Source organism: Prinia subflava, chromosome 15 (genome assembly GCF_021018805.1).
Source record: "Prinia subflava isolate CZ2003 ecotype Zambia chromosome 15, Cam_Psub_1.2, whole genome shotgun sequence".
Classification (NCBI taxonomy): domain Eukaryota; kingdom Metazoa; phylum Chordata; class Aves; order Passeriformes; family Cisticolidae; genus Prinia; species Prinia subflava.
The window spans coordinates 8,998,904-9,012,277 of NC_086261.1; the positions used below are offsets into that span (position 1 = coordinate 8,998,904).

General features: G+C 37.3%; 1 protein-coding gene across 1 annotated transcript in view; it reads right to left on the minus strand.

The window, feature by feature from the left end:
- The window catches only part of EFL1 (elongation factor like GTPase 1), a 61,004-nt gene that overhangs the window by 12,124 nt on the left and 35,506 nt on the right, over nucleotides 1-13,374 (minus strand). The window contains exons 16-18 of the mRNA XM_063412568.1: nucleotides 7,529-7,660; nucleotides 4,960-5,107; nucleotides 1,505-2,508 (exon numbers count right to left, since the gene is read on the minus strand). Coding sequence (XP_063268638.1) covers nucleotides 1,505-2,508; nucleotides 4,960-5,107; nucleotides 7,529-7,660 — 1,284 coding nt within the window. The remainder of the gene's footprint in view (nucleotides 1-1,504; nucleotides 2,509-4,959; nucleotides 5,108-7,528; nucleotides 7,661-13,374) is intronic.

The window sequence follows — 13,374 nt, forward strand, 5'->3', positions numbered from 1 at the left end:
CTCCTCCTAATGAGGATGCAATTTATTAGCTTAAGTTTGCACAATAAAATTAACCCCATGAATTTGTAATGAACTAAGTGCATGTCCATGGCTATTACAACACAATTCACATTCATTAGACTGCACTAATTTGTCTGCATGTCTGAGTCCTAAATTACACTCATTAAATATATATATATGTGCATTAAAAGCCATGTTTCCATTTGGGTTACAGCACAATTGATGAGCCAATGCATGTTTATTACTTCACTGTAAACAATCATGCTTTTTGGGTAGTGAGATTTGGCAAAAGAGCAATTTATACAGAGTTTTTGAGGTTTAAAAATTGGTACCTTGCTTATAGCTTGATATAGAGACTCAGAAGTACCATGCCAATGTGAACAGCAACAAGGAACAAAACAAAGTCCAGTTTTGACAACTATTAGTAATCCTACACATTAGAAAAGAGTTTGAAATGCCAAAGTTCCCTGTCATAGTAGGGGATGTTTAGGGTACTGTGCCTGTAAGCCCATGGCAGCACACCCTGTACCAGGCCTGCTACAGGGTACCTACAGCAAAGAACAGGATCACGAATCTGCACAAAACAGTTGCTCACTCAAAGGCATTTCTTTTCATTACAACTGTAATTTTTGGTCTTTGGGCTGCTATCAGTATGACTGTGTGGACAACAGCTGAGATTTTTTTAAAAGTAACCAAGCATTTAATTACTGTATGTGGGATATGCTGTAATTTGATGAGTACATGATGAGTACAGTCAATGTAAAATGCTGATAGCTTAAATGCATTGGAAGCTAGTTTTAAAGAAAACCTCGGTGCTTTGGATCAGATTCAGCATGTAAGCAACTCCCATGGAAAACTCCAAGAACAAATACAGTTAAGTGGTGTCATAAGAAGGTGATAAAAATAAGTCTCAGTAGGTGTAAGTGGTAAGGTAATATAAGTGGCACCATTTGGCATGTGCTGGGTTCAGCAACCTGCATACCAGAAGGATACAGATGCTACTTAAAAACACAAGATCACCAACTGGACTGCAACAACAATTTGATATTCCTTTTCCTGATTTCATTTCGGTATTATTGTATTTAAGTATCTTGATACAGCATTTGCTAAGATCTTGCACTCCTTTAATAAACAGGAGAGATCTCCCATCTCTTCATGGAACTTATGCCTAATTATGAGGCACACTTGATATTCATGGTTACTGAAGCTGGTCTTACAAAAACTTCATAGAAAGGCAGTATTTTGTATCTTGTACTTCAAAAAGGTGTAGCATTGTTCTTTATGCCTGTGTTCAGATAAGCAAGAAGAATGCTGAATTCTCATTCAGAACAGTGTAAATATTACAGGCATGAGAAAGTCATTGGAGAATCTGTTGGAGAACTACAAAAGACCCCTGACAAAACCTTTAATGAAGTGATACCTTCTGATTCAGTCTCATTTATAAAACCTCACCTTGGAAATCAGAAGGCAAGTTCTTGGCAAAGGTTTACTTTCCCAGTCTTACCTAAAACTTCTGCAGTGGCCATGATTTCACACGTGTACATGGCTGCCATGAGTCTCTGTGGTTTGGCCTGCAAGGCGTAACGACAGGCTTCCTTCATGGTGGCAATCAGCTGCCCAGAGAAAGGGCCATAACAATCTGCAAGCAGGGATTCTCCTTTGTGTTTACTCGTTTTCTCAGGGGAGTCTGTGACACTTTGCTTCCTGTCCTGGGGTTCATTTGCACTGGGACCTTCATCAGTGCAACTGCTTGCTAGAGTGTTATCTTCATCTTGCTGATGTTCTGTGGCATCAAGCTCCCCTGAATCCTCCTTACTACTTGACAGAGTATCTCCAGCTTTACTTATTTCCCATTTTTCCACTGTAAAACAAACACCCATGAGAGGCTCTTCACACATGGGACCTGAAAGTGTAGCCAGCTGAAATCCACTTACTATGCTGTTGTCAAAGTCTCTGTATTTACCTACTTCTTTCACAGAATTCCCAAGACACTGCCACACAGACCTTTTATAGCCCCCAAAATTATGTAACAAAATATTGGGCCCACACTTCCGTGGTCCAAATGACCAGATCTGATCAACAGCATTTCTCCACTTTCTTCCCTGAAGACTTTTCTCCAACTTTTGCTTGAATTCTTTGATTCTATCAAGAGTCTTCTGATTTATCTCATGTGTTTTTTTATCTTCATTCAGAGATGTGTTGAGTTGTTCCATAGTTCGAATTAAGTCACTGTTTTCCTCAAGAAGCCGAGTTACCTCCTCAGGAAGTGGCATTGCTCTTACACTGAGAGTAGCTTGTTTATTTGGAGTATTAATTGTAACAAGCCCGTCTGAATCAACCTGAACTCCTTCAGGAATTTTATTTTGGTCCTCTTTTGTTTGGTGTATGACAGCAACTTTCTGCTGTTTTCCTATTTCTTCATTCACCATATCAACTTTGGGAGGTCTCGTTATGGTCTCTCGGAAGGGTATAATAGGAGCAGATACACTAATCTGCACCTTTGCAAACCTGCAAAATAAAGTTCAAGGATTAGTTTAAAATCTTGAAAATAATTTTACACTTGGGGGTGGGAGGTAAGAAAAGGGCCTTAACATGAAACAGATGTCCATGAAGAAATCTGATTGCAACATAGGTAATGCATTTCAAACTCAAATTTTATGTACTTCAAAAAAGAACACTGCCTTTTATGTCTTCAAAAATACTTGGAAAGGAACTCAAGAAAATAAAAGCAAAAGTATTGCTATTCCTCTGCATAAATCACTGTTTCACCCACATCTTGGAAACTATGTGCTGCTGTTCTCTGCCCTCAAACAGGACTAGAAAAAAACTGATTATAAAGATGATCAAAGGAATGCAAGCACAAGAAGCCTTCAGATGTTCAAGGGTGCAACACAGACCTACAAAACCACGTGGGGCATGGGAAAGGCTGACCAGGATTAACTGACAACCAAACCACAAAGGGCGCTGGACTGAAAATAACAAAGGCCTGGGAAAGCATCACAGTTACTCCAATTTTACTCCTCCTATCCCTGCTGTTGGCCACACTGCTCAGACACAGTACAGAGATGGACACTTGGTGTGAGCCAGCACATCTGCTCCCATAGGGAGAGGCTCAGACAAGATGAAGCACTGGGAAAGCTTAACAGAGCTCTGTCTGTCACTATTATAAAAGGTTAGTGCTATAAAGTGATAATTTAAAGTCAGGTGAAACATTTTAGGTATGTCAAATGTTGTGAAGGACAGCAAGAAGAAAAGGAAGAATTATTTATTATCTGACAGATTCAAAGATCAGAGCTGTGTATCCTTCTTAACCATCCATGAGTTCTGAGCAGGTTCATTAAATGACAACAGAAGGACTAACCAAAATTTCCTATGCTCTGGTAAAATCTGAGAGGATGGGACTTCATAACCTGGAGCTGTAATAGGACAATTAACCCCAATATGCAAATGGACCAAAACTTATAAAAGTGTGAAACTGTGTGACCCATTGTCCACCTTGGGTGTAACTTCAGCCAGGCTCTTTCACTGCCCAAGGTCCAGCCTTTGAAGGCATTTTTAATAAATCCCTACTTTATTCCTTTAACACTGTCTAGCCTCTGTTCTAGGCAGCCTCTCAAGGCATCACCACAAGCTGGTGTGTGAGGGATGGCAACTAGGATATGCCAAATCCTGAGAGATCTAGAAGAAGCACGAGCTCCATAGTGAACACAACCTGCTCCAAACGCCTTTGGGGAGCTGGTACCCACAGAGAAATCACGACCCACAGCCAGGCAGGATGATGCTGGGAGCCCTGCCTGTCTGTGTTTCCAGGTGTTTCTTGTATCTGCTCACAATGCCACAAGCACAGGGATACAAAATGGTCACTTTTGACATGCTATCATTCTCTTAACAAAACACAAATTAGATGACAACTCATAAAAACCTCCAAAACTATGTGTGTGAAACAAAAGGTTAGGAATGTAAATGTACAGAAATGTATGTAAATAAGTCGTACTAGCTGCTCACTATAATCTCATTACCCTGTCATGGAGTATTATTTTATCTTTTTTTTTTTCAGATTTGGACCACTGCCAATAACATAATCCTATGCAAACTGCAGCTAAAGACAAGCAAAACCAGTTTTGCTTAAACACATTACATTTGAGCAAAAAGTATCAATAAATAATACTATGTTTTTAGAAGCGGTAAAAATACACTGCACTAAGTTGTAATGAGAACAACCATTAAAATATACATCTAGTTTTACAAGTGATCCAGTCTCATTTTCATAAGAAATCACAGTTCTCTGATATTAACTGAAATGAATATGGGTACAGTAAGACAAACATTCAACCATTCATCAGGTTTGCTCTTTGGTTTAGAAAGAGAATGCCAGTTAATGTATGTGGCAGAAGTATCAGAAATGTTTCAGTAAATGAAGTTACAGGAAGGGATTGTTTCAGACATCTGTTCTTCTGCCATTTGAAGAAACATTAGAAGATACTAAATATATGCATGTGTGCTTGCAAAAAATACTACTCATGAATGAGAACAGATTAACATTTGAAAAAAAAGTCAGTGAGAAAAGGCATAGGATAGAGTGTGCACATACAATTTTGGTCTTGGTGCTTTGTAATTTTTCAGAGTTCATTTATAAGACATGATTCCCCTCAGTTTTTATTTGTATGTACAAATGCCACATTACATTCTTAATTAGCCTCCTGAAATTACCACAATTTGTAATTTCTAGAAAGTGCCCTAAGTGTGTGTTAGATGTACAGAAGTGGTAAGCTAGTGGCTTCTGCCTGACTGCAGATAATTTTATAGCTACAAAAAGGTACATTTATGACTCAGTGGTAAAAACTGTTTGTGGATAAAGCTCTATTTTACCAGAATATAAATCAAAGATATTCATCTGACAGAGAAATACAACAGACACCTACTGAATTAAAAATATTTCTTCCTCCTTGCCCCTCTAACCTTTCTTTCAGGTCATCCAAGCAGCGCTGAAGATGAACTTCTCCTGCTGTCACCAGCACATGTTCTCCTGTCTCCTGGATTAAAACTTGCACACATGGATCAGCTTGGTTTAAAAGCTTCATCCCTCTGACCAGCTGAGGCATATCACCTGGCAAAACAGGGTATAATTAACAAAGGAATACTGGGAAAGAAATACTCAAAATAGGACAGACTTAAACTGAGAAATAGTAACACTCATTTTCATGGAAGCCTGAACACAAGCAGGTATTTTAGGAATACACAAAAACTTTCAGTGGGCAATTTTGTGCTTATGAGTCACACAGAGCAGCGTGGTTTAAGAGCAGCAACTGAAAACATAAGCTGCTCTCAGAACTTGTCACCAACAATTTATGTACTGATGAGAAAATGCACATCATACAGTTATAACCATATAGCACCACACTTCAGTGGATTGCACGTTTTTTGTTTACACAGCTTTACAGCAGGCTCAGTAGAACAAGTCACCTATTGACTATGACATTGCTTCCTATACAAAATTAACTTCAGATACAGCTCATGAAGAGCTCACACCCAATAAAACCCCTGAATTTTATCAAAATGAAGTGATTAAAAATTCAAAACTTCATGCCTCATGTTCACAAATTATCAAATTATAACCTTTCTTATCTATTACAACTTTTTAAAGTAATCGTTGAGTAAATACTTTGATTTCCTTGCAATCTTTCATAACTAAGTGTAGCAACTTCTAAATTGCTAGTGCTTAAAATGCTCCAAAAACATAAATAATAACATTAACTTTACTAAAGTAAAAGTATTCCATATGGATTACTTAGAAGGCATAACTGCAAATAAAGCACAGGAAGGATTCTGAAGTAGCTGTAAGCCACCAGAAAGCTTTAAAGTAATTAAAATCTGAAAAGAGGAGAAATCAGGGATGTGAGAGCTTTTCAGTGAAATAAATCACAGCTGCCCCTAAAATGAAGGTGTTTAAAAAGAGCTGTCTTAAAGTTAATGGAGAATGAACAAGCACAGCTGAGTCAAATTTGGCTAGATTACATCAAAGCTATGCATAAACACCTCATGTCAGCAGCCTTTCATAATGAACACAATTTAAAGAAATTAATTATGAATTCTTTTTTTATTTTACAGACGCAGTAGAGAATACCCCAGGGGTTTCCAGGAATGTATATTCATATTCAGAAGGAAGAGTGACATTAAATTTGTCATTCACTTGGAGACTATTAAAAGAAATATGATATTGTTTATTTACTGCTGAGCTTTAAGGGTGTAATAGAAAAGCACCCATGAAAAACAAACAAAAAAATAAACAAAAAGTGGAAATACTGCAGTGTTGTTTCACATGGCTAACACAGCTGAACAAAGACTTTCAACTCTGTCTCTGCACTTAAGCTCACAGAGTGATGAGTAATTTTTTTTTTCTTTTGGAGCTTATGGCAATCATACAGGAAGATTTTGACATGAGTGTGAAGACATGCAGTAATTTTGTCAAATGTACATAAGGAAATAGTTTATATGAGTCATTTTTCCACTTAAGCAGATGCAGTTTTGAGGCAGGTCTGACGTGGCAGTGCAATGCACACTTGGGACAATGTGTGAGGGCCACCTCAAGACTACACACAGCTCTCTGGGCAACTGCAGTGGCCACATTTTGCTTGTCTTCCTGTTATTGCAAGCAACAGTGGATTTTCAGGAAACTTCTGCATGTATAACCACCTTTTAGGCTTCTGTGCCCCTAAAGATTTCGTTCAGATCATATATTCAAGTTACTGAGGAGGAGAAATTAAGTAATGGTGCAAGAATGATTCAGATTCATTTCTTAAGGAACAAAAAACCCCTAACTGGTCAGTAGTTCTAGAATTACATTCCTTTAATATTTTAAACTTAATATTACACTCAGCAGACCCAGTAATTTCCAATACTTTCAAAACTGCTTTAACAAATATAGGATGTACAATATATGATTATCTGTTACTCAAACACATGAAACAAATAGCTGCCAAGCTGTCCAATATCTAAAAAAACATGTAATCTTAGTGTTAGAGTATTTTGCAACTGAATATAAAGCCAGTTATTTTGGTTCTACCAACATTACAAGAACAAATGGAAATTGGGCTGAAATTCAAATAATGCCAGAGGTATCCCACTGTCTGTTTTGCAGGAATTGTGGTGGGGGCATCAAGGAGAAGCAGATCTGCACCACAAGTTTAATGAGACACATAAAAGAACAGCAGCAGATGTGGAGAACCCACAGATGTGCTCACCTTCACAGTAAAGGAAAACTGAACTGTTAGCCCATGTAGGGTCTGACTTGTGAACAGCTGTCACAAAAGGGCACAACAACTTCTCCTGTGTCTCCTCACCTACTGAGCCAGGAGCGGGCAGCAGGAACAACTCCCACTGCCCTCCAGGCAAGCTACACCTTATTTTTTATTGGGCAAGTCTCTGATTCAGTGGGTAGCTCATGAACTAGGCAGACCCCTGAGGGCTGGGAGCTGCAGTGCTGCCACACTGAGCTGGTGTTACCATCCCCATTCTCCTTGAGGCTTACTTGGATGTTTTGGTTCAACAGCTACTCGCACAATCGGGGTGGCTTCGAAGTTGAGAGGTGTAAATGGTGGACAAGCAGGTGATGTTGACAGTGTTGCAGACTTCAGCACAAAATCTTGCAGGCCTCCTATTCCTAATAGAAATTGGGATAGAAAAAAAAGGTAAAACAACAAAAAAGATCACAAACTGTCATATTAAATGAGACTAAAAACATCATCGTCAAGTTAAAAAAAGGTGAAATCATTCTAATTACAAAAGGAGGATTCAAGAATTCCTCACTGCTCACATAAAGTATCTGTTAAGATACTTGTCCATGAACTGGGTTCTTAAGTCTCTGGTGTGACATTTGATATCTAGTCTCACAGTTCCCATTGCATTCCCTCAGTATTTTAAAAGGCATGTTTATAGCTCTGAAGAACAGAAAGGACATGAGGACTTTTTTCCCTTCTAATACGTCCAAGCCTTTGTACAGCTCAGACTTAATTCTGGTGATTTAAATTTAGAAAAATTTAGACTGCACGAGGCCTGCAATGGTGATCTAGTCCAACATCCAGGCCAAAGCAGGGCGAACTTCACAATTAGATCAAGTTGCTCAGGACCTCCTCCATTCAAGGTTTAAAAACTTTTCACAGTAGAGACTGCACAGCCTCTGCTGGCAACCTCCTCCAGTGCTTCATTATTATTATTATTGTGAAGAATGCTTTTTTTTCCTTCCCACCCCCTCATGCCCATTTGGGATTCACTTTTTTCCAACTTGATTCTTGTGAAAATGAATTCATCCCATTGTAAGCTATTAATTCTCATTCTATATACATTATAATGCTGACACGTTGAAGAAAAGTGAGAATAAATTATAGTGATAAGAAAAAATATAGAAAAAATATTAGCTATAAATCTGCAAAATAGCTGCTGTAAATGCATACTGAGTTTGGCTGGCTGGCACATTTAAGAGAATGTAAAATTATTGCCTTCAAATTCCTAACCAACTGCACATCATTCATAATCTAGTCAAAGCTATTAAAACACGACTAGAAGTATGAGAATAATAAAGACAACAAATAAAGCCGATATCAACTTATATAATCACTTTTCCTGATGCTCCTTCAATCATAAGCAATGAGCGTTGCAGTTCTAATGGAGTATAAATTAAATGAGCATGTGACTTGTAATGCTATGAGAAAACTGAAACCTTCAGCTCATAATCTGTATCTGCTTAAAAATTAAATTCACATTGTAGACTGCAGTATATTTGTGCCCCTTCCTCCTTATTGTCTCCTATATGCCCAAGGAGTTCTTCCCCCCAACTCCCAGTTATCACCCTAATACTTTTCCAAGGTTTTTTTGTTTTTGTTTTTGGGTTTTTTTTCGGCTTGGCTTTCTTCATTTGGAGCCAGAAACAAAGAGGGTCAGCTTCCACCCTATGAGATCATGCAAGAGTTTGACTTCTGGAGAGCAAGTCTGCTGCAGCTTCATCTGCACAACCAGACTGTTCCTCCAGCTCTGGAGGCTGGATGCCTGGCCAGCAGGGTAATCCAAAACCCAAAATGTCATTATATAAGAAAACCTGCCTCAAAATAACTAGAAGCAGAACAACATTCAATGGCTTTAAATGCAGGACTGCAGATGCTACAAAGAAAATAAATCTGTATAAACTCTGTATTGCACCTGACCTATGACCAGCATGTATTTCCTCTTTTTCACTTATTCAACATGTGGTTTGAGTGAAAAACAAACGCTGGATCATCAGCACCACCAGGGACTGAGAAAAGGGATGGGTCCATTTTATTCTGATCTTCTCCAGCTGGTAAAATGAAAATGATTTAGAATGGGAGGTGAACAGCTTCTTTGCACAGTGTAATGTGAACCAGAGAAATAAAGTTAGCAAATCTTACTTCAGACAGACTCACTCTTTTCTTAACACGTTCCTGTACTCCTACTGTCATAAAGAAAAATTGAAGCTTTTTGCTCTTCTGCTTCACATTTGAAAGTAAAAACACATGAAATGTAAATGTTTGGCACCAGTAACACACTAAAAAGAAAAAACTTTGTCAGTTTTCATGAAAATCTGTTAGGCTTACAACCTGAGTGTTTTAATTGCTGAAGTGTGTGAATTAGCTCAGAGCAGTGTCCAGCCATGTTGAATCTATTTAATTTAAAAATTCTTAGTAACAAATGTTGGAAAAAATCTAAAGGTTCTTGGATACTCTTTTTGCATAATGTGATTACTAAGTAACTGCTAATGTGCTTTCTGAATAATTTTAGAGGAAGAGGTAACATGAACATTCCAAAGTACCACATGACATATCAATGGAAGAATTCCACTAATTATGATGATCCATAAATCTTAAACTTAGTTATTCTCCAGACCACTGAAATTTGCACATGCTGTTTGAGATCACAGATCTCAAATGTGTATCAATATGTTATTTGAAAGGTCTTTAAAAAATTACTCCAAAATTAAGCCTTAATAAAAGCCTGTGAGATAATGGTAATACCTTCAAGAGGTTGGTGGTTTGTGCTTTTAAAAGTAGACCAAATAATGGTTCAGGGAGAATTATTACATAGGTGGTGGAGTATGAGATTTACAAAAGTTCTTTTATTGACTCCCTTCTCTGACTAGCCTCAGAAGATAAGAACACTAAATCAAGTATATACCTACCTTTATCACCAGATATTAGCATATGATAGAAGCTAAATGGTAAAAAGAGATAAGAACATCATGACTGAAATTTTCAAAAGGAGTAGGAGTTTTAAGACAAGTCTCAATTTACTTTTCACTTCTATGTCTTGCTGGTAACCACTACACCTTACACAACAATTTGCTGCCTTTAAAGTATGCTTTTCCAGCTCAATTCAGCTATAAAGATCTGAACACCTAACAGATCAACTTCAAGGTAATTAGTTTCTCTTGATGTAGAAAGATTTAGGCATTTAATGTTCTTTCAAGTTGCAAAAAAATGAAGCAGACACCACCATCATGCTAAAGTTTTTCAATCAGATAAGGGAATAATTTAGTTTGCAGTGTGAAAAATCAAACAAACAAGAATGAAAGCTGTTTAAATTTTAACTTCTGCCACATTGTTACTAGCCTCAGCACATTAGTTCAGTTGATCTTTATCTTCTCTCACTGATGATATCACCACTTAAGAATCCAGGGCTGCTTTGCAATGGAGACTTGTCAAGCTTTGGACTAACACTGTAAGGAGCTCAGCAAAGAGGAAAGCTAATGTTAATCTTCCAGTAAGGCTCTGTCTCCACTGAAATCTATCATTTCTTATCAATGATACCTCCTTCGAAAGATTAAGACCTTACAATATGGAAAGCCTCCTGGTTTAAATGCTCCATGCATTTCACTATTGTGTCATGAGGACCATGCAAGCTCCAACATAATTCATGTGAATTATGTAGGTGTGATGCAAACTTTTGTAAATCTACACAATCTGAAATCTCAAAGTTAGCATGTGCCTGTTGTTTCAACAGGACTGTACAAACACAATGACACCTCTATAATTTTCTTTGAGCAGTAGTACAAATACTTTTATTATGCCCTGTGAGAGACATTTTTAGAGAAATATCTTTAAAAGGTGATTTAAAAATATGTATGAGACAACAAATTCACAAATCCACCTTAAAAGTATGATTGGCTCTAGATGTTTCCAGCTCATTCTTGAAGTAAACAGGCTAAAGGCCAACTAAAACAAACAGAAGAACAAATTGTATTTGCCAAATAATATTAAAATAATTAAAAAATCAAGGAAAATGCTTCCATATCAATCATTATTCTTCCTCAAATCTATGCAAATAATTCTCCTTTTCCCAATATCTAGCTTAAGAGTACAAACGATTATACCATTAGCACACTGTCACCTACTGGGTGACTACTATTGGTTCACTGTAGCCAGATAAACTTTAAGCATCAACCTCCAGCCATTCATTACTGTCCCTAATTGGGAAAAAACAAACAAACAAACAAACAAAAAAAAAAAAAGGGAAGGAGAGATTCTATAAAGGGAAAAGTGTCTTTTGGTAGGATTAAACTCATTTACAGCAGTCTGCCTTTTACATTTGAGGAATCTTAAAAGGTTTTACTAATCACTGGGATTATATGCCTGTAACTGTAGGGACAAGTGGCTACTACAGTTTAAGTATAACTTGTATCATACATTTATTACCTCAGATTTCAAGCATGTTTCTCTTGAGAGAGACATCTGAGGGCACAATTTGACCTTTCTGTACTGGAAACTGTTTCTAGAAGAGAATGGAATCAAGACACAGACCACGTTCTAGCAGAGATCTCATCAGCTTTTTTCCATAATACACACCACACGTTAGCTCAGATTGCTGGTGAGCCTCCTCTTCTCATCTCGAATTGTACACCCTCAGTTCCTACCTGTTTCTGAGGTAAGTGAAACTGCTTGTATGGAAAAGAGAATACTGTACGGTATGTGCCTGGTTTCAGCTGCTCTCAATTCCAATTATTATACTGAAAAGTTAATTCAATGTTTTCTTTTTGTGCTTTCCCAACTTTTTCTTTAGCTGAAGATCTAAAAATCACCAGTATCCAAAAACTATTTGTCCCAGTTTCTTCCTATGTTTCCAAAACACAGGTTATATTTGAGTATGCACTGGAGATTAACATGAACTCAGTTCCTCAATACAAAGGTGCTCAGGTGTAATTTTATTTACTTTTTGGTTCACAGCAGTTGGAGGGGAAATTGAGCCTAACTTTCTGATCAGATGAGAGTAAACTTAGCCACATTACTAATAATGCTACAACGAAACTCCCTCTCCCCAAGGGGCACAATAGTGGTAAGACAGTGAACGCAATAAGTGACACAAGGAGAACTCAGTGCTTTACTACTGAATCTTCAAGAAGTGAAAGATGAAAAAGTGCTGGAGCACCCCACTGAGTTCTTTTAGGAAAAAACAGCAGTTCAAAGAACAAAGCTGTCTGCTTCCAGAGCTGGAAGGAGGCAAGAATACAGTCTAACAGCACGTTCCACTAAAATATCCTATTACTAGATTATAGTTTCTAGAAGGTCTGCAAACACATATAATGAGTAAACAAGTGCCATTTATCTTTTGCTGAGTGTCTTTGGGAAAAATACCATATATTTCATTAGGCCCTTAGACTGCATAATAACACACATTTCCTAAGTGTTGACTGAGCTGACAATTCTAATTATGAACATTCCTATACGTTTTCAGATAAGACTACAAACAATTTCAAGGAAACTGTAAAAAAACCCCTTTACATTAAACAGTGATTTAAACATCTTCAAAATGTTCAAGTTATGGCTTGAGATCTACCTTCACTCAGTCTGTTGACAAAGCTGACATCAAAGGTGAGTCAGAAATTTGCTTGCTAAAATATAGATTTACCTTAATGTAAACAGAATTAAACCAATATCAGTTAACATTCCAAATCTGGATTTACAAACTGTTGTAGTCAAGATGAAATATTGATTTCCTTAAGCTGCTTAATGAGACCAATAACTACAGAAGATGAAAGTATTTCAAATAATCATGTTTCTCTTACGCTACACAATTATTTCATTTATCATGCCATACTAATTTTTGGAGCTCAAGACTAAAGAAAATTATCCCAATTTTTCAACATTTATGTTCAAGTGTCATTTCAGCACAGAAACCTAGGAATTTCATACTTAGATCTGCAACAGGCCTCCATCTATCTTTATGTATTACAAAATCAGAGCACTTATAGCTCCACAGGAAAAAAAAAGGAAAAAAATCTTTACTCCGATTAAAGCGACTTTAACCTTTTAACTGTAAAGCATTCTTGATAAAGGCACTGAACAGCACCTTTTGTGGTTTTATAAAATGGTC